The sequence below is a fragment of the Perkinsus marinus genome (assembly GCF_000006405.1).
Source record: "Perkinsus marinus ATCC 50983 genomic scaffold scf_1104296946658, whole genome shotgun sequence".
NCBI lineage: Eukaryota > Perkinsozoa > Perkinsida > Perkinsidae > Perkinsus > Perkinsus marinus.
Genome location: NW_003210883.1, coordinates 91,399 through 108,687, shown reverse-complemented (window position 1 = coordinate 108,687; position 17,289 = coordinate 91,399). Strand labels below are relative to the sequence as shown.

General features: G+C 46.2%; 6 protein-coding genes across 6 annotated transcripts in view; 1 reads left to right on the top strand and 5 right to left on the bottom strand.

Annotated features, from left to right (window-relative positions):
- Window positions 1–317: 317 nt before the first annotated feature.
- On the bottom strand, window positions 318–817 carry Pmar_PMAR011096 (Myoglobin, putative; the record flags this gene model as incomplete). Its single annotated transcript, XM_002779590.1, has 4 exons — window positions 318–391; window positions 438–526; window positions 577–711; window positions 759–817. The coding sequence occupies 4 exons, from the start codon at window positions 815–817 to the stop codon at window positions 318–320; spliced, it is 357 nt and encodes a 118-aa protein (XP_002779636.1).
- A 1,858-nt stretch (window positions 818–2,675) lies between these two features.
- Window positions 2,676–3,235, bottom strand: Pmar_PMAR011095 (hypothetical protein; the record flags this gene model as incomplete). The annotated part of the gene is made up of 2 exons (XM_002779589.1): window positions 2,676–2,927; window positions 3,023–3,235. 2 exons carry the CDS (start codon window positions 3,233–3,235, stop codon window positions 2,676–2,678), a joined length of 465 nt encoding a protein of 154 aa, XP_002779635.1.
- Window positions 3,236–6,120: 2,885 nt separating this feature from the next.
- Pmar_PMAR011094 (Myoglobin, putative) lies at window positions 6,121–6,619 on the bottom strand (the record flags this gene model as incomplete). Its single annotated transcript, XM_002779588.1, has 4 exons — window positions 6,121–6,194; window positions 6,241–6,329; window positions 6,380–6,514; window positions 6,570–6,619. The coding sequence occupies 4 exons, from the start codon at window positions 6,617–6,619 to the stop codon at window positions 6,121–6,123; spliced, it is 348 nt and encodes a 115-aa protein (XP_002779634.1).
- A 1,695-nt stretch (window positions 6,620–8,314) lies between these two features.
- Pmar_PMAR011093 (Myoglobin, putative) lies at window positions 8,315–8,814 on the bottom strand (the record flags this gene model as incomplete). Its single annotated transcript, XM_002779587.1, has 4 exons — window positions 8,315–8,388; window positions 8,435–8,523; window positions 8,574–8,708; window positions 8,756–8,814. The coding sequence occupies 4 exons, from the start codon at window positions 8,812–8,814 to the stop codon at window positions 8,315–8,317; spliced, it is 357 nt and encodes a 118-aa protein (XP_002779633.1).
- A 2,084-nt stretch (window positions 8,815–10,898) lies between these two features.
- Pmar_PMAR011092 (Guanine nucleotide-binding protein subunit beta, putative) lies at window positions 10,899–13,522 on the top strand (the record flags this gene model as incomplete). Its single annotated transcript, XM_002779586.1, has 4 exons — window positions 10,899–12,547; window positions 12,768–12,917; window positions 13,098–13,203; window positions 13,425–13,522. Exons 1-4 carry the CDS (start codon window positions 10,904–10,906, stop codon window positions 13,520–13,522), a joined length of 1,998 nt encoding a protein of 665 aa, XP_002779632.1. The 5' UTR covers window positions 10,899–10,903.
- Window positions 13,523–16,520: 2,998 nt separating this feature from the next.
- Window positions 16,521–17,289, bottom strand: part of Pmar_PMAR011091 (Histidyl-tRNA synthetase, putative) — a gene marked incomplete at its 3' end in the record, with an annotated part of 3,650 nt that continues 2,881 nt past the window's right edge. Inside the window, exons 9-12 of the mRNA XM_002779585.1 lie at window positions 17,204–17,255; window positions 16,837–16,899; window positions 16,660–16,751; window positions 16,521–16,606 (exon numbers count right to left, since the gene is read on the bottom strand). Of these exons, the coding sequence (XP_002779631.1) occupies window positions 16,521–16,606; window positions 16,660–16,751; window positions 16,837–16,899; window positions 17,204–17,255 (293 nt within the window). The remainder of the gene's footprint in view (window positions 16,607–16,659; window positions 16,752–16,836; window positions 16,900–17,203; window positions 17,256–17,289) is intronic.

Below are 17,289 nucleotides of genomic sequence, written 5' to 3'. Positions count from 1 at the left end.
CTCAATTAGAATGCGGCTGAGAATACCACAGGCTAGATATATCGAGACTTACGGGAGGTATTAGTTTTCATGAGATATCTTATCGTACAAAGCGACACTTTGAAAATGTTATCAGCATATTTTCTCCGGTAGTGAGCTACTATTGAGATCGGAGATATCTTGTGTCTGGACCTGTTCCTCGAACTGTTGCTCCAGACAAACGCATCATTACCCGCGACCGATACAAGTAGTAACCCGAAATAACACGACAGTCTTGACTTCACGAAAACGCTAAGTAGGAATGTCAAAAGAGACGATAGTATGCCTCTTGATGGGCTCTAATGCCCGACGACATCGTCATGCTCGCTCTTTGCGATGGCATTGACTTGATCGACATATTCCTGTGCAATACCTGGCCAAGAGATGTATGACAAGGCGGCGAGTAGAGTCTGACATACCAAGCTCCTTCATGGTATTTGTGAGATTCTCGACGACAGCGTCAAACTGGGCATCAGTGATGTTGTAGCCTGCATGAGCGGCCCTCATACTACAGAAAGCAACCCGTGAAGATGAATAACAACGAAAACGACGGCTTACCTGCGGCCAGTGTAGTTGTTCGAACCACCGAAGACGTATGTTAGGAAACTCCTCTGATGGTCTTTCAGTTTGTTCATATCGGTCTTGGCCCAAACCTCCTTAATACGATCATCCGAGAGATTCTTCTTATAGAACCTGCGAACGTGAAATGAGGAGTGAAGAGGACGAGAAAGAGACCTTACAACTCAACCGCGGCGTTAACAGCATCTTCGCCTCCAATATTTTCGTAGAGGGTGGACATTATGGGAATGAATTTAGGAAGTTAGCAAAGCTGGAAGGTATAAAGTCGTCAATAGAGGATACACTCATTCCATCTACGGCCTTCACGACATAATGACAGACCAACAACTACTCCATTGAGCTGAGGGGGGATATCTAAAGCTGAAAAGCTTTCCCCGTCATCGTAACAGGGACATATTTTGTGACAGCGTCTGTATACTTGCTGGGTTTACATAGATTATCAAATGTGCTCTGAACATTACATTCGAGCCTTCCCAGATACAACACTTGCAGCTCTTGCTGGAGGCTTCAAGCTGTATGACCTCCTCCCCATAATCGCTTATATTAGGGCTCATTATAAGTAACCGGTGAAAACTCAGGAAGTCTTTAGAGTATTTCATTTCAGAGGTATCCTGCGAGAGGAATTTTGCCCCGGCACAACTCGAACCCTCCCTAAACTAATGCAGTTGGACTAAAGGTTGTAGTGTTTATCAGTTACTGACTGGCTCAGCTCTACCTCTCACCAAAGATGCAACTCACATCGCTTATTCCAAGGCCATTTCCACAGCTTCGACTAGTTACAGAACTGCGAGTCATTAAGCATGACCGGCCCCAAAGCTTTGACAGATGCGAACATAGAACCGATAGGGCTTGGAAATCGACCTACACAAATATACATCTCCTGCAATGGTGCAGAGGATGGTTGGATTGATTCACTACTGAAGCAAGGTGTGCAAGCCTGAGGCTGAATACACAACATGGCTGGATTCACTGCCGGGACAATGGCTGTTGTCTGCTTCATCGTATGCCAATATCGCTGATGTTGCCTACTAACTCACTCATTCCCGGCTTACACACGATGGATACTCCAGTAACTGGAGTCCAGTTCGCCTCGCATACGCATACCTCCCTGGGCTAGGTAGCGCTTAAGGATATCAACAATCTCAGCTGAGAAGGATGGATTGCCTGCGATGAGTTTCGTGTTGGAGATGTGTCAAATTGTCAGTGTGTGAGCAAAGATCTTTTTCGTAGAGCCCTCACATCCTAAGCGTCCTTTTCGAGGCAATTGCATTAAACTTCTCGGTGTTGTGATCCTTATTGCTTAGGGTGAACTCCATGATCAGACAATCGTCCATGCAAACTTCTTATGAAGCCTTTAGCCGAAAAAAGTTCTGAACAGTAAGGGAAGCCCGTAGACGTAACCGAGTTAGCCATGAGAACTTCCCATTGAGAAGTCAACTGCGGAATACAGTTCGCTGTTCATCTCACTGGCATGACTCAAGGTTCGACCTATTTACTTGGATTCTCTTCCGATTGGTCATTGATGATCAATATCGTTAAGACCCCGCCGCCTCGTGACTGAACTCATAGACGATTAGGAATCAACGTAGATGTTATTTGGCTCAAACACTGGACGAAACACGACAGAACAATCTGTTAAGAACCTGTGTCCTGCAAGAGCTTCATCCGCTATATGTCATCGATCAACTTAGCGCATATAGCAAACATCCACTGGGACAGTAAAAAGCGACTCATCTATACTCGACCAACTAGACTCTCTTCAAGAATAGGCGTATACTCGAAGGATTGGTTTGTAATGGAAATATATTAGGAGCGGTCCGGTAATCCCCGATTCAATCGGGATACCACAGAGAGGGTACCACATAGACCTGGGAACCGGGCCGTTCAAAAAAAGTGTACACTAAAACAACACCAATAGAGTACACCGTACTCCAATCAGTAGTCTAAAGATTGGGTGAAAATGTTGATGACCTAAAGGCCCAGGTAGACGAGAACAGAAATTCCCCCGCCGAGAAAGGTCCATCGAGGACTCGGCCGAGGAAAATCCTCGTCGACTTTTACCTACTCATCTGAGAGCTTCATGAGTAGTAAAATGCAGCATGAAATAAAGAAGAATTATCCTTGGCGGGCAAGTCATACAGGATGGTCTGCAAACTGAACCCGTACAAAGTCTTTTCCTCAATGATACGAGTCTTCTCCACAACTTGTTTCTGTGACTGGTAGATATAGCCATCGAAGTGACCGTCCGAGTAGGGAGGCGCACCCTTCTCGATCAGTTCGTTGTAAGAGAGGGGTTGATTAGTCCTCTCCATGAAGCCGAGAGTTTCAACCTGAAGTGAGTTACAACGAATGAATGCAAGATTGTCGACTAGTAATCTTCCAAACGTGACCCGCTATAGCGGGCAGGGGACTTCTGATGGCTTACTGAGAGTTCCAGTTTTTGAGGTGGTATCCCGAGGTTGATGAGGTAATCAACAGTTTTGCGTGCGACCGTGTCATTAATAACGCTCTCGTCGGTAGGTCCCGGATGTCCAAAGTGAACCGATATGACATCGAAGTAGTCTTCAATCTTGGATAACTTGATATAGTTCCACAGGGGTGAGTCTTCAGGCTCCACAGCGAAGCTGAAAACGAACATGCATGTCGCGGTTGCCAGCTCAGATCAGTAGACTCATACTTGAAGCTTGAGAACGGAGTTATGAGGATGCCGTACCTACCCAATCGAAGCTCTGACTGGCTCCCCAGACTTGGTCACCAAGTTGTGGCGGATAATGTTGCTCACATTCTGCGCGATTTGCCAGAATAAGTGCTGGCACGCTCCTACCCAAATGAAATATCTCACCTCCTCTACATTATATTGAGTGATATAGGGCTGAATCTGGTTTTCAAAGGTAAAGAAATCAAATGTGGTCAGTGAGCACTCATTAAATGGGTATTCATCCGTCCACAATATGAGGGATGTGCTGGTATTATACTTCTTGGCACAATCGACAATTTCGTGGACCATCGTAATGTTTTGCACCTCCGATATCACAGAACCATCGCGGTCCACCGAGGCGCCTTCAAGCATGAAGTTATTAACACCAACAGATAACGTATCGCACAATTCATCGATTGGGATGACCCACTCTTGACTACTGACAGACACATTCCTTCTAGCATGAGAAGGAAGTGAGCAGAGGAGGAGAAGAACGAGGAGGAAGCTACTGACCATCTGGGAAGACGAGTTGAAACCTCCAACTGATAAGGAAAAGATCCTGGCCTACGACCGTGACCTTGTGTAACACTGGGGAATGAGCTCGTGCTGCGAGTCGATCAGCCGCAGCAGAGCTCCTCGGACCATACGAGCCTCATAGTTGGGGTCGATTCAAGACGACGAGTTCTTCACTTACAAGAGAGATCCACATTCATTGATGGCGTAGCAAGCTATCCTTTCCTAGAATATCTACGGCACGAGTGTTATATTACGACACATCTGTGCATGGATGAGTTGGACATACAGCCGGAGGGGAGTGTAGCCTCACGTAATGGAGTCAAATAAACGAGCACTGCACGCACAAACATGTTAACGTTAACATGAACCGCTTTTCACGCACGCGTTTGTAAAGGGAGGATAGTTCTCCCCTACGATTCTGTAAAATTCTAGGGCCGTATTTCTCTAGTTGTTGATGTTACGTGTACACCAGAGTATAGCCAGTTTCCAACGCGAGGCAACAGTTCGCAAAAACATATTACTGTGGTCAACTCAACTAGTCTTCTCGTTGCATGTCTCTGGGAAGCATCGAATGGTCATTGGTCGTCCCGTTGACCGTTTGTTTCGAACGTGAGAGCATTGTTGTTCTTCGGAGATCTCCGTTGAGGGTTCAGAATGTGTGAGGTGGCGCAGCTGATGCTCTAATAATTTACTTACTCCTTATACAGGAAGTGATTCATTGGGAAGGTTTCTGTGCTGAGGCTGCTCTCGCGTGCGTGCGACTGCCTGGGTCGTCGTCGGCCGAATACTATCGATCGGGCTATGTAAGTGGGTGCGCCTTTGCTCATTGCTTGTGCTTTGGAAGCCTCATGAATTGCCCATTATTCTTTCGGTCGAAATTATTGATTCATATGACATTGTTATCAGATATTATCACCCTCATTTCCTAATGAATGACTTCAAACCCTCAAACGATCCTGAGTTGTAACAACTCAGGATCGTTTGCGGGTTCCCAGTGACAACTGAGCTGTACTTGACGGTACTTGAGTCCCAAGACGATACAGCATGTTGAGCGATATTCCAACAGTGATGTTCTTATCGGAGATCAGGAGAATCAACCATGGAGAGATGGTAAGTTATCCTCACTCAGTAGGAACAGCATTGCGGTACTCACTTGTCTGGAGTCTGCCACTCCCTTCTCGCAATGCATTACAGTAGCTGGGCATGAGGCTCATGGACGACACGACGAAGTTTATATACGCATGCGCACCGAGGTCTTAGGCCAGCGTGCACGTCGCATAGTCAAAGACAACGTGTCGTGGGTTTTCATGGAAGGAAAGGATCAGTAACGCTGATTTAGCGTTACTAAAGTTTAGTAAAAGTTAGTCAAGGAAATAGAGAGTTGGTGAGTTTAGTAACCAAACGCATCAGCTCTCTATATCTCTGACTCTCCTGCCACTCCTAGGGAACGTCAGAGCTCATGCCGGTACCGGGACTCAATAAGAGCATTGCCCAATGATCACGCACTTGTTAAGCCCAAGAGTCCCGGGGTGTGTATAGCGTTCCCGCCCGACCTGCAGTAGACCGTCTACTGTAGACGGCCTTGGCATTCTTCTTGAACAATTAATAACCGCCACCAAACTAAGACATGGTGCTTTGAGGTCAACTCGGGTTCACCACCAGCTCCTACTGGAGCCTCAAGTCGATCAGCATCGGTTGGCAAGCAGGCCCCGGTGTGAATCTGGAGGTTTATTTGTGAGTAACTTCCCCATTATTGAATAGTATGGATGGGGAACTCGAAAGACAGCTTTGGGCTTGGAGAGTCTCGAGCCGAGACTCAACCTCGCATATGGTGTATTGCATGAATGGGCGAGAGGAGCAAGGATGGGCTACGATATAGCCCTCCTGGAGGGCCCCTCAGTCCAAAGTGAAAAATGCGAATCACGCTAGCAGCGGAGTATTTGCTCTTATGTGAGGCATTGGGAAGGGGTCGATCGACCTCCTCGACCCTCCTCAATTAGAATGCGGCTGAGAATACCACAGGCTGGATATTATCGAGACTTACGGGAGGTATTAGTTTTCATGAGATATCTTATCGTACAAAGCGACACTTTGAAAATGTTATCAGCCTATTTTCTCCGGTAGTGAGCTACTATTGAGATCGGAGATATCTTGTGTCTGGACCTGTTCCTCGAACTGTTGCTCCAGACAAACGCATCATTACCCGCGACCCATACTAGTAGTAACCCGAAATAACACGACAGTCTTGGCTTCACGAAAACGCTAAGTAGGAATGTCAAAAGAGACGATAGTATGCCTCTTGATGGGCTCTAATGCCCGACGACATCGTCATGCTCGCTCTTTGCGATGGCATTGACTTGATCGACATATTCCTGTGCAATACCTGGCCAAGAGATGTATGACAAGGCGGCGAGTAGAGTCTGACATACCGAGCTCCTTCATGGTATTTGTGAGATTCTCGACGACAGCGTCAAACTGGGCATCAGTGATGTTGTAGCCTGCATGAGCGGCCCTCATACTACAGAAAGCAACCCGTGAAGATGAATAACAACGAAAACGACGGCTTACCTGCGGCCAGTGTAGTTGTTCGAACCACCGAAGACGTATGTTAGGAAACTCCTCTGATGGTCTTTCAGTTTGTTCATATCGGTCTTGGCCCAAACCTCCTTAATACGATCATCCGAGAGATTCTTCTTATAGAACCTGCGAACGTGAAATGAGGAGTGAAGAGGACGAGAAAGAGACCTTACAACTCAACCGCGGCGTTAACAGCATCTTCGCCTCCAATATTTTCGTAGAGGTGGACATTATGGGAATGAATTTAGGAAGTTAGCAAAGCTGGAAGGTATAAAGTCGTCAATAGAGGATACACTCATTCCATCTACGGCCTTCACGACATAATGACAGACCAACAACTACTCCATTGAGCTGAGGGGGGATATCTAAAGCTGAAAAGCTTTCCCCGTCATCGTAACAGGGACATATTTTGTGACAGCGTCTGTATACTTGCTGGGTTTACATAGATTATCAAATGTGCTCTGAACATTACATTCGAGCCTTCCCAGATACAACACTTGCAGCTCTTGCTGGAGGCTTCAAGCTGTATGACCTCCTCCCCCATAATCGCTTATATTAGGGCTCATTATAAGTAACCGGTGAAAACTCAGGAAGTCTTTAGAGTATTTCATTTCAGAGGTATCCTGCGAGAGGAATTTTGCCCCGGCACAACTCGAACCCTCCCTAAACTAATGCAGTTGGACTAAAGGTTGTAGTGTTTATCAGTTACTGACTGGCTCAGCTCTACCTCTCACCAAAGATGCAACTCACATCGCTTATTCCAAGGCCATTTCCACAGCTTCGACTAGTTACAGAACTGCGAGTCATTAAGCATGACCGGCCCCAAAGCTTTGACAGATGCGAACATAGAACCGATAGGGCTTGGAAATCGACCTACACAAATATACATCTCCTGCAATGGTGCAGAGGATGGTTGGATTGATTCACTACTGAAGCAAGGTGTGCAAGCCTGAGGCTGAATACACAACATGGCTGGATTCACTGCCGGGACAATGGCTGTTGTCTGCTTCATCGTATGCCAATATCGCTGATGTTGCCTACTAACTCACTCATTCCCGGCTTACACACGATGGATACTCCAGTAACTGGAGTCCAGTTCGCCTCGCATACGCATACCTCCCTGGGCTAGGTAGCGCTTAAGGATATTAACAATCTCAGCTGAGAAGGATGGATTGCCTACGATGAGTTTCGTGTTGAAGAGATATCTAACTGTCAGTGTGTGAGCAAAGATTTGCTTCGTGGAAGCCTCACATCCTAAGCGTCCCTCTCGAAGCAATTGTATTCAATTTCTCGGTGTCGTGATCCCTATTGCTTGGTGTGAACTCCATGATCAGATAATCGTCCATGCAAACTTCTTATGAAGCCTTTAACCGAAAAACTTCTAAGAAGTGAGGGAAGCCCGCAGACGGTGAAGATGTAAGACACCGCAAAACAAGGTTCCCGAACTCAGAATCGGAGACCACAGACTCAGATTCTAGACTGCGAGCACTGGACTAACAGATAGCGTGAGCTGAAGGAGGAAGCGATTAACAAATGCGAACGCTACTCGCACGAGTAACAAAGGTCGAGTGCTGCACAACACCAACATCATGAAGATATCTTGATCATAGTTAGAACTCGAGTGAAGAGAAACTACTCACCAAGATGCGCTTGCCATACGAACTTTCGTATCAACTGTTCCCAAACCCTCATCAGTTAACCACGGACCCAATGAGTCCACCATGAATACCACATACAATCTTTGCCAAGTGAAACAGTTCTCCGAGATGCACAACTATATCACAAATCAGCACTGGCAAACATCTCTAATTACTCGCAACCCACACCAACCCGAACTAACGCGACAGCTACCATCCATAGCAACACTCAAAGGAAGGAAAGGTCTGGAATGAAGATGAGAGACGATAGTATGCCTCTTGATGGGCTCTAATGCCCGACGACATCGTCATGCTCGCTCTTTGCGATGGCATTGACTTGATCGACATATTCCTGTGCAATACCTGGCCAAGAGATGTATGACAAGGCGGCGAGTGGAGTCTGACATACCGAGCTCCTTCATGGTATTTGTGAGATTCTCGACGACAGCGTCAAACTGGGCATCAGTGATGTTGTAGCCTGCATGGGCGGCTCTCATGCTACAGAAGGCAACTCGTGAGGGTGAATAACAACAAGGAAGACAACTAACCTGCGACCAGTGTAGTTGTTCGAACCACCGAAGACGTATGTCAGGAAACTTCTCTGATGGTCTTTCAGTTTGTTCATATCGGTCTTGGCCCAAACCTCCTTAATACGATCATCCGAGAGGTTCTTTTTGTAGAATCTACGGAGATGAAATGATAAGCGGTGAGATCGAGGAAGAGAACTTACAACTCAACCGCGGCGTTAACAGCATCTTCGCCTCCAATATTTTCGTAGAGGGTGGACATTATGGGAATAAATTGAGAAAGTTAGCAAAGCTAGCAGGAAGAAGTCTTCAATAGGTGATTCAACCATCCCAACTGCTACAGATGAAATAGCAGACCAAAAGCGAATGGAACTGATCCTTATATTAAGCTAGCACGACGCTATATGACAAGCTAAGTCGAGGTATCCGATAAGCTGAGAATCTATGTCCGTCACAAGATCTGTCCCGTGTCGTAGGGTAGAAGGTAATTATGGACAGTACTACCCAAGAGGGACTCCTCTAACGATTTATAGTCTGCTGGCATAGCGGCCCCTCTATTCCTCCAATAGATCTATTATGAATGGTATAGTCCTTTGGCATAGCGGCCCTCCTATTCCCTAAATAGATCTATTATATATGGTATAGTCCTTTGGCATAGCGGCCCTCCTATTCCCTGAATAGATCTACTATATATGGTATAGTCCGTTGGCATAGCGGCCCCCTCATTTCTCTATGAGAGGTTCTGGTGGGTGCCTATCGGAATACAACCTCGTCTTGAGTGTCCCCTGATTGGGAGAACTCCGCCGTCATGATTGTCTCAGCCTGAGACTCTCAGGGGTAGTGCCAGTGAGCCCCCCCGCTCAAATGGCCACATACTCCACCAGCACGAGACGGGTGCCTTTCAATGAGTTGCAGTCAAGAGCCGTATCATACGGTCCGTATGTGAGTAAGCCTTTGCATTGTGGGTTTCTAACTTCCTAACCATACCTTCCCTTGTAAAGCCTATAATGCCATGATCGCTAGTTTCGGCTTAATGTTGTACATACTGGCCATCACGCGTTTTGCATTAATCGACCTAATACATACGAACCAAATAGGATCGTAAGAGTTTGGATGAACCCAGCAATATATGATTGGCAGTGTAAGTATCCGTAGCCCACACAAATGACAACTATTAATCCACTCGAGAATTCTCAATCAAGGAAGCGCAATACTGCTCAAGTTCCTTTCACACACACTTTTCGTATCATTACTTGTTTTTCCTCTATAAAATGCTTCGTTATATACTGTACAGCAGTACCGCAGATGAAGTATAAGGTTTCCAGCACGCTAGTACAAAATATTAACTACCCTACTACATAATACTGTACATGATCGAAATTCGGTGAAATTCGACGGTTATTCATTTCTTGCACTCTATGGTACTCTTGTACTCTTCTTGCACTCCAAGTGGAGGCACTCGGGAAAAATGCGTTTTTTGAGGGAAGAAGCGAGCCCCCGGCCTGCCATTACTGTGGGCTCTATGACAGGGTTAGAGCCTCTATGGCGAATCTTCCAAGGCACACAACCATATCGATAGATGTCTGGAGAAATACCCCATGTGAGGTTTGAACTTGCGCAGGGTGTCTGCGTGCAAACATGTAGCCGATTTTACGTTTAACGACGAGTGCGTGATGTGGATGTCAGAACCGCTTGTACGCCGTTGGAGCGAGCTCGATGATGGCTTTCACATGATGTTGTTCAAGAACTGCCATTTACCGCGAAATTACGAGGCGTGGGATCTTTCTTTTGCACCACCCTGTATAATCTGCCATGTCCAACGTGTAAAGCTCTGTTTGTTTATAATTCCATTTCCGTGTAGTTGGCTCAACAGTTCCCGGTACGACTGCAGCATGGAGCTACCTTAGGAAATGGTTTGTGGACAGGAAGGTACTGACTTGGGGATACTCGTGCCAGCTGATGATTCATCTAAGGCGAGATATCTTCCCGTGCGCCTCTTTCTCCTGTCGTGAGGTATGGCATAACCACCCCACTGCGTCTGAATCTATACTACGGCATACCTTGGCATAACTGCCCCAGCAGAGGAATCGAACTCAATTAGAACTCAAGTCGTCGTTTAAAAGTGTAGCGGACGGGTAGCAACTGTACTACAGTGAATGTTTAGCCTAGGGGAGGTGTGGATGATACCGCACCTCGGTGAACTACAATATATTGGAATGGTGGCTCAGTGTAGAGTTTGCTCTAATTTAAATTGTTGTTAACGTGCCCCTTTCATCTATCCCGGTAGGTGGTTGTGTTAAGTCGTAGGTGGGATTCATAATATCAGGAGCACTTTCGGTCCATTTACCAGTATGACAAGAGAAGGGCCACTCGAAACAGTTGCTTATCACGGCCCGATCTTGGCCGTAGAGAACTTACGAGATCCCCTTCGAATGACCATTGCGGTGGGCATGGGTCCTTATATGCATTTCACCAATGGGGAGCAATCAGATATTATCTTAACCGAAAAACTCTTCCATCACGAGCATATTCACGGCTTGAGGCTTTGCCCTGATGACACTCTGTTAGTCTGGGCAACAACTCTATTGGTATCGGGCAAGGTCACTCGAGATGTTTCAGGCTCCGTAATTGGTTTTATCAAAACCGCACAAGTTGACTGTGAAGACTGGGTCCTCTGCGCGTTAGCGTTGGGTGACCACATCTGTGCATCGACAATGCACAATGAAATGCTTGTCATCGACACTACTACTGCTACCATCATTGAGAGACTACAGGCACCCTCCCGAGCAATACTTTACAGTAGCTGGATCGAGTGTCTTGGCTCTTCCAAGGCCGACATTGTGGTGGTTGGTGGTAGTGTTCGATGGACCTGTCCTGTCTGGCGACCGTTCCACACTGCTGAGTTCCGAGAGATGGAGGTCCATCAGGGGTCAGTCTTCAGCGTGAGGGTATATGATGATGAGCAGTCGGGGCCGTTGGTATTGAGTTCCTCCGATGATCGCAATGCTACTTTATGGCGGCTGAACGACGGCTCTGTTATTGGTACCTATTCGGGTCACGGTGGACGGGTATGGTCAGCACTACTCTGTAGTGATCGGATAGTAACAGCATGCGAGGATGCGATTGTTCGACTTTTCGATAGAAAAAGCGGTAAATGTCTAAGACAGTTCCACGGGCATCGTCACGGTGGTCACGGTGTCCGCGCCCTTACTATCTCTACTTCACATACCACTCTCTCGGCAATTTCGGCTGGCGAAGATGCCTCAGTGAAGGTATGGGATATATCCCTCTCCAGTACAAGTGATACCGAGTCCTACGATAAGAAGTGTATCACACTACCTCCCACTCACCGTAAGGATTGGATACGATGGCTCGGCTTTCTCAACAACAGCAACAACAGCGCCACGCAAATCTGCGTCGTTTCCAACTTTGGTATGGTCTACACGGCCGACAGCAGCGCCAGAGAGTCGGGCCTTAGACTCCGCTATGTAGTGGAGGACGCCCCTGTAGTTGCCGCAGGGGTCTCCAAAACTCGACTATGGTTTGGTCTAGTTTCTGGAGGTGTTTCTATCATCCGCAAAGACACTTTCGACGATCTCCAAACCATCGTTGGAGCCGTCGAGCAGCAAGTCGCTGAAATATTCCCCAACACCACGACAGATGAGGTCGTCATAGTGAATCGAAGTGGAGATGTCACACTTGCATCTGAAGAAGGAGTGGTAGGACGATTCCGAATATCCGGCAGGAAAACCTGTTGTTGCCTTGTATCGGGGGGCTTCATCTTATTGGGCACTGCTAATGGCACCGTATGGGTGGTCCATAAGGACGGCACTGCTCCCAGCAGCGAGTGCCGATTATTCAACAGTAAAGTGAGGTTGATAGCGATAGAAGTAAAAGGGCGAGTAAACGAGGCTGAGAAGGAGGTCATATGCAGTGGGAATGATGGAACTGTCATAACCTCTTTATGGAAGGAAACCAATGACGGACTAATCACGGTGAGTGGGAGTCATCATAGTTAACCAATTATTATCAGAGTTTTACGCGTAATACTTAGTGTAAAACTAGGCGATATTCGCGGTGATATGCAGTAGTCGTGAAATATGTTTCCACTAGTGTTTTTCATATCACTAGGGTGGCCGTGAAACTCCATTAATTCTCATAACATTATCATTCCACAATATCATAATAATATTTCCGTTGTCGCTATCACCTCAGCTCCAACCTATCTACACTGTACGAGTATCAGCCATTCAGCATCTACTGGGCGTAAGGAGGCCTTCCCCTACAGCCCCTCGATTGGCTTGGGGGTTCAGCGCTACGGACTTCCTAGTGTGGGATGTGGACTCTCTGGTCGAGCGATGGAAGGTAGTCTCAGCTCTTACTGTATTCACTTGTTATCACGTCAGGAATATATGTTCGCTCTGCCCACTTAGCCAATGGAAATTTACATACGAATTTTTGTGCAAAAACCAATAATCCCCGAAATTTCCTCGGAATTTTCATATTGTCATCATCAACACATGTAGTTGACCGTTTTTGTATCAGGTGAACTGTGGTGGGCAGCGTCGGCCTTATGCTTTGACCTTTCAAGAAGGAAAGGCCATCTTCGTCTACGCTGATACGGCAAAATTGGAGTTCACAGTCGCTCAAGGTGAATCTCAATTTAGTCGAACACTTTCACTTCCAGTGTAGTAAAAATTGCACATGGTCAACCACATGTGTTGGTGATGACGATATGAAAATTCTGAGAAAATTCTTGGAAACTTCCATTGGTTTCTGTGGACTGCCAAACCAACTTGTTCAGAAACTCATAAGCTCAGCTGAGGAAAGCGAATATATATTCCTACTCCAACACTGTTTACTTTCACTCAGCGTCGGGGGCATCCTGGATGACAGAAAGCAGTGAATTCAATGGCGACCACGGGCGGACCATACATGGAGTGTGCGCAGTGGGAGCCGATCAGATGTAGTATCAACAGCCAAGCGGTGGTACTCTACAGTGTGGTAGGTCCTTCGTCACGTGCTCGGAAGATAACAGTGTGAAGTTATATACTCCGACGAGCTCCTCTGCTGGAGAGGACTGGCGATGTGTCCAAACTTTGGATGTTCACATCGGGCCTGTGAAGTGCATTGGTGGGGATACTCTCTTTCATACTTTCTGCAGTGTGGGAAAATATGCACATGGTTCGTGACAATTGTGAGAAAATTTTGGCAAATTATCATTGGTTTCTGTACACTTTCGCCTCAATCTGTATGTAAAATTCTCTAACTATTGAGGAAATTCCTGAGCTCAGTTGAGGAAAGCGAACATACATTCCCCCCAGCACTGACTGTCAATGTTTCTGATTATATGTAGTCGTATATGGGCAGAGCTTCGGACTCTGGGAAAGTCGAATTAGGTCGTTTAAACGAGCCGAAGGGCACAACATTTCAGTGATGGTAACGGCAAATACCAACATCAGGAGACGCCTTACGTTGGAATGATATGAATTTCTCATCGTAGTACCTCGCATTAGAGATCGTTCCATCATCATCATCACGTGTTGAGACTCCGATAGTACATGGAATTAGGATATCGATTAAACTTACTTCATATGTATTAATATCGATGCTCATTTCAGCCTCCTGTGGTGACTTTGTGATCTCTGGAGGGGCCAGAAGTCAATGGTTACTTTATAGAGTTGTGACCAGTAGCAGGGACGGCAAGCTGTCGTTGTGGGTAGAAGATGGTGGTGAGATGTTCTCAGAGTGTGGTATGGATAATGTACGACTCATGGCGGTTGCTATAGGATCTCATTCGCCCGATGTAAAAAGTGGTGATTTTCACACTCCTTGAATGTAATTATTATCAGAACGTTTTCGCCCTATTTGGTGACAGCTCTGGATCTGTTTGGAAGGCTCAAGGTCATCCTGGAAAACTACACTTCCGTTCTACGTAATAGCGGCGACCAGTGTGGTAAAAATTGCACATGGTTAAGTACATGTGTTGGTGACGATATGAAAATTCTGAGGAAATCTTCGGGGATTTTCATTGGTTTCTGTGGATTTCCAACCCAACTCGCTCGTAGACTCCTATGATCAGTGAGGAAACTCATAAGCTCAGCTGAGGAATATATATTGCAACAAACTCCATGGAGTATTCCAATGAAGGTACACTCGCCACAGTGCATGCCTGGCGGTGATAGCCCCCGATGCACACCAGGTGTCACCACCTATTGCTGGCTATGCTGATGGTCACATCGTTCGGCTCAACGACAAGGACTGTCTGTCTGTTCATACTGCAGGGGTCAATGCATTAGCATGGATAGATAGCGGTGGTGTCAGCTTTGGTTTAAATGTCTATCATCACGTTGTTGTTGTCCCCTCAGGAAAGCTCGCGAGTAGTGGCGATGACCAGGACGTAGTTATCACTGACGTCCAACGTATGATAATATTGAAACGTATAAGCCTGGCACATCTCGCTGGAATCCACGCCATGGCAACAGCTCCGTCGACTAAGGTGAAACACGGCACTGTTGTTGTTGTTGTTGTTGAACTGAGCATTTGCTCGTTTTCAGACTATTTACTCGGTGGGATGGGACCGTAGAGTAAAAGCATGGAGCGTTGATGACGAAGAATTATCGTTAAGTGGCTGTACTCGTTGTATAGCAACCGAGCCGAATGCTGTTGCTGTCCTCCATCATGGGCACTTTATAGTGGTCGTTGGACGTGGTTGGCAAGTACTTTCTACATCCTAAGTTGTGCCGCAATTCAGTGTTGTGTTGATCTGCATCGCATAGTAACATGTAGGACGAGCGAAAAAGAACGAGATACATTTAAATAGGAGATGAATAGAATACTTCACCCGTGTATTATCATATTAACTCACCATAAGCATTGGATATTGGTATTCGAGCTTATTGATTGATGACTACTACTGTAGTGAGAGCAACAGAAGGCCTTATCATTCGCTGAGTTGTTGGTGCTGTTGTAGTGTACGTCATCACATGTGCATTCGATGTTGGTCGAATACGTGAAGCACGACCATAGTATGTAGCACTGCTCATCATCAATGCTATGCTTAATCGGAACACAAACGTTCGTGGTATGTCAATGACCAAACGATTTATGACTGCGTTTCGTGTCGATTAGCAATGAGACAGTTAGTCCGGACTGCCTCCGTGACGTGTGGAGCTGCGATGAGCAACAGTTAGTCATATTAACGTGATAGGAAAGTAAACTGTCGATAGCTAATAAGGGCTTCGGGGAATCTATGTAAATACTGAAGTATATATGTATAGTTCCTGCTCGACTGTAATTATCGTGTGTTTTTTTTGATACCGAGTAAGGCGAGTAGGGTAAGTTGGATGGTTCAATTCTGTCTCAACCGTGGTGGTTATCTCTATGAAGTAAGCAATCGATTGTATTATCTTCATAGTCTCACACTTCTCACCATCATTCATAAGAACTTCATCTCTCGGCGACCAAATTACTCAGTCTTTAAGAAAGACCACATGGGAACTAGTTAGAGTGAGGATGTCCTTCCTATTGTGTGTGCTTGGATTGGCAACTTCTAGTGTGTATGTGGAAATCAGAATGGTTGTGTTGCCTATTGTTAACTTTATTAAGCTGCATAGTACGGAAACACCAACGACTCAATGAGAAACCTTAACGTAGCAACTCTATCCCTACAACAGGGCCATGGAGTCTCCTCTTACGCAAAGCCATATGTTCACGCAAGGGTGGTACGAATATACAAGCGAACGCCTATCGCATAACCTTACGAGTAGTCCCAAAACAGACACAACCAACGGTGACCACCACAAAAGATATAACAAATTTGGAGCCGCGTCCACACTACTGAATAACACGGACACAATACTTGGCAGAAACCCTATAGAAAGGAATGCTAATGAACAGTGTCCTTCGAAATCGTGTCTGGCGACAGTAAACAAAACTGCACAACATGTCGCGCTTCGCTCCGCCTGTTTACTCGGCCTGCTTGTCGAAATATGACTTAGCGTTAGCAAGGTCACATACCGGTATATCTATTTGTACGCGGGCCTCCGAATCACCTGAGGTGTAGTATATGGATGATGATGAGGGGACGACCCTCCTTCTTCCTCACCTGTACGGAGATCCTTAATACGGACCTTACCCGACTCCCATTCACTTGGTGCTACGAATGCTATCTTATCAGCACCAACACGATCCGCATACCTAGAGAAAACACCAGTTTTACGGGAAGTCGCGTAATACTCCATGTGAAAAACGCGGCATCATCACACTGGACGTTCCTCCTTACCTGAACTGCTTGTCAACACGTTTACCCGCCTCAAGCATAACATCAACAGTGGCACCACCCGACCTGAGAAAAACAAAACTTGTCAAGGTGAAGAAATATACTTCTGATAATACTTGAAATATATGTACCCTAGTGATATGAAAAACACATTCACAAACCACTGCATATCACCGCGAATGTTGGGCTTTTCACAGAGGATTACGCCACTTCACGTAAAACCGATGAAACTCCAATACACACTCAATTTCTGTGTAATAATACTTACTCCACTACATGATGACAACGTCTACAGTGTACGAAAACCAACGATAACATTTGCAATTTCCATATTGTCACCAACACACGTAGTTCCCATGCTGCACTTTACCTCAGACCTGCGGCCACCTCTAACGCCTGTCCATACATCCCCTTATAAGCAGCTACGACGAAATCAACCCGGTGTGGTATCTCAGG